General features: G+C 38.3%; 1 protein-coding gene across 1 annotated transcript; it reads right to left on the bottom strand.

Moving 5' to 3' along the window:
* Positions 1-456: 456 nt before the first annotated feature.
* Positions 457-1,847, bottom strand: EAH_00066020 (Left-right dynein, related; the record flags this gene model as incomplete). Its single annotated transcript, XM_013392772.1, has 2 exons — positions 457-768; positions 1,638-1,847. Coding segments are annotated over 2 exons (522 nt in total), but the record flags the coding sequence as incomplete, so codon positions are not given.
* Between the last annotated feature and the right edge of the window lie 227 nt (positions 1,848-2,074).

The raw sequence follows: 2,074 nt of genomic DNA, 5'->3' as shown, positions 1-2,074 counted from the left end.
ATATATATATATATATATATATATATATATATATATATATATATATATACTGTACACCAGTATATGTACATTTGTACATAAAAATGTGCAAGAGCATATACATATATGTATTTACTGTACAAGCATATATATATACATATATATATATATATATATAATATTTTGCTCTCCAGGTGCCTACTGTCGTGCGCATCGGCGTTTGAACAAATATACGGTACAATGAAGGCGCATGCCTCTTTTCTTTGAACTCACAGTACACATATTTATGCAAATCAATGACACAGTGCACGTACACTTGAAAATCCAGGCACCATTTACGTAAAAGAAAAGCAAAAGGTCTCCTTTTCGTTTTGGTCTCAGGAGTAAGTGCGGTAGCAGCAAGAACTGCGGTAACAGCAGCAGCATGACCTGCAGGCGCCGACGCCGCAGCAGCAGCAGGAGTGTGTTTATTCTAACCTTTTGGTCTTTTTCATCAAAGTCGTCCTTAGGGAAGCAAGCAAACGCTCTTTTTAAGTTGGCCTGAAGTCCTTGAGGGGGTTCATTTGTGAGTTTGATAGAACGGTCCAAGATGCCCACAGGTATATAGTCGCACAGCTCGGAAGAAAGGAAACAACGGAAATTAGGATGAGGCCCTTCGGATGAGAAGGCATCCAGCTTTTTCTCCAACTCCACTGTCCAACGAGGCATCAAATGAATGTTTTGCAATAATACCCAATGTCCTTCTTTGTGAGCCAAGTCCAGCTTTTGCATCGCCACCACATCTTGGCCCTTAGCATCGGCAAACACAAAACAACGACTCACCATTTAGGTTTTAAGGTTTAGAGCGTAGATTCATGCCTTGCCTCAACACGCCAGAACTACTAAACCATCATTAACAACAGATGCATTCCTCTTGTTGGGATTCCTTTTGAGGCAGTTGCTACCTACCCTAAGGTAAACTAGGGCTAATAAACAACATATTTCTCTTGTTTATATATTTCCCCTAGCACCCTTTCTATCTACCTTGCATTTTACACTTCCTGCCCCCGGGAAATTCAGCGAAAAGGCCCTCAAAACCCTAAATCCCTAAGCCATAAACCCTAAGTCCTAACCTTCAAGCGGAAGCTAACCCGTGGCATTGCCGCCTCAGCTTGACGTACCTAGTGGTGACACTCTTATTTGTTTGCGCCATGTACTTTATCGAATCTTTATATACACAAAGCTATCTACCCTAATATATCTATATCTGCATGTGCATCTACGTTTATAGTATATATATATATATCTATATACATCTATATATATATATATATCCATAATCACGTGTGTATACATATGCAAATATTGCATAGTATGAACAGACGCGTGCATATATACATACTACATACGTCACATGCACATACTTATTTAGATTTGCAAATATGTACACGCAGACTATTTTGGATAGACGCTTTTTATCCGCATACATCTATGCACATATGTACATATATACAAGTGCGTACATACGTGTATATAAATATATAAATATATATAGATATATATATATATATATACATATATATATGTATATGTACATATATATATATATATATGTATATGTATACATGCCTAGAGGCTCAATATGTTTATTGTGCCTGTATGTTTCAGTGTATAATTACCTGTCCCAATGCCACGTTATGTAGGTTGAAATGCGGGGTGTAGCCTAGTTTTCTTCCGAGTGCCTCGACTTCCTTGACGGGGTCTGCTCCTGGAGACAAGATGAAGAAAATGGGAGTGGTGGCAGTGGACTCTTCAAATGAAGACTCGAGAATTTCGTAAAAAGACAAGGCAGAGTCGCCATCCAAATACATATTGCCGTTGGGCAGCATCGTCCGAATGTACTCCGATATCGCCGTTATCAAACGGTCAGGACGCAAACAACGCAGGACCTGAAAAAGGCATTAATATATAATTAGGTATATATGCATTGTACTATAGTATTTGGACTTTACAGATTATAGTTCATACAACAGTATATAAGCTATGCATCACCTGTGTATATTACACATAGTCGTATGCTGTAGAGTGTAAATAATGCCTATGTTATACCTTGTAC

Source organism: Eimeria acervulina, genomic scaffold (assembly GCF_000499425.1).
Source record: "Eimeria acervulina Houghton genomic scaffold, Eah_scaff2331, whole genome shotgun sequence".
NCBI classification, from domain to species: Eukaryota; Apicomplexa; class Conoidasida; order Eucoccidiorida; family Eimeriidae; genus Eimeria; species Eimeria acervulina.
This window is presented reverse-complemented; position numbering and strand designations above follow the sequence as displayed.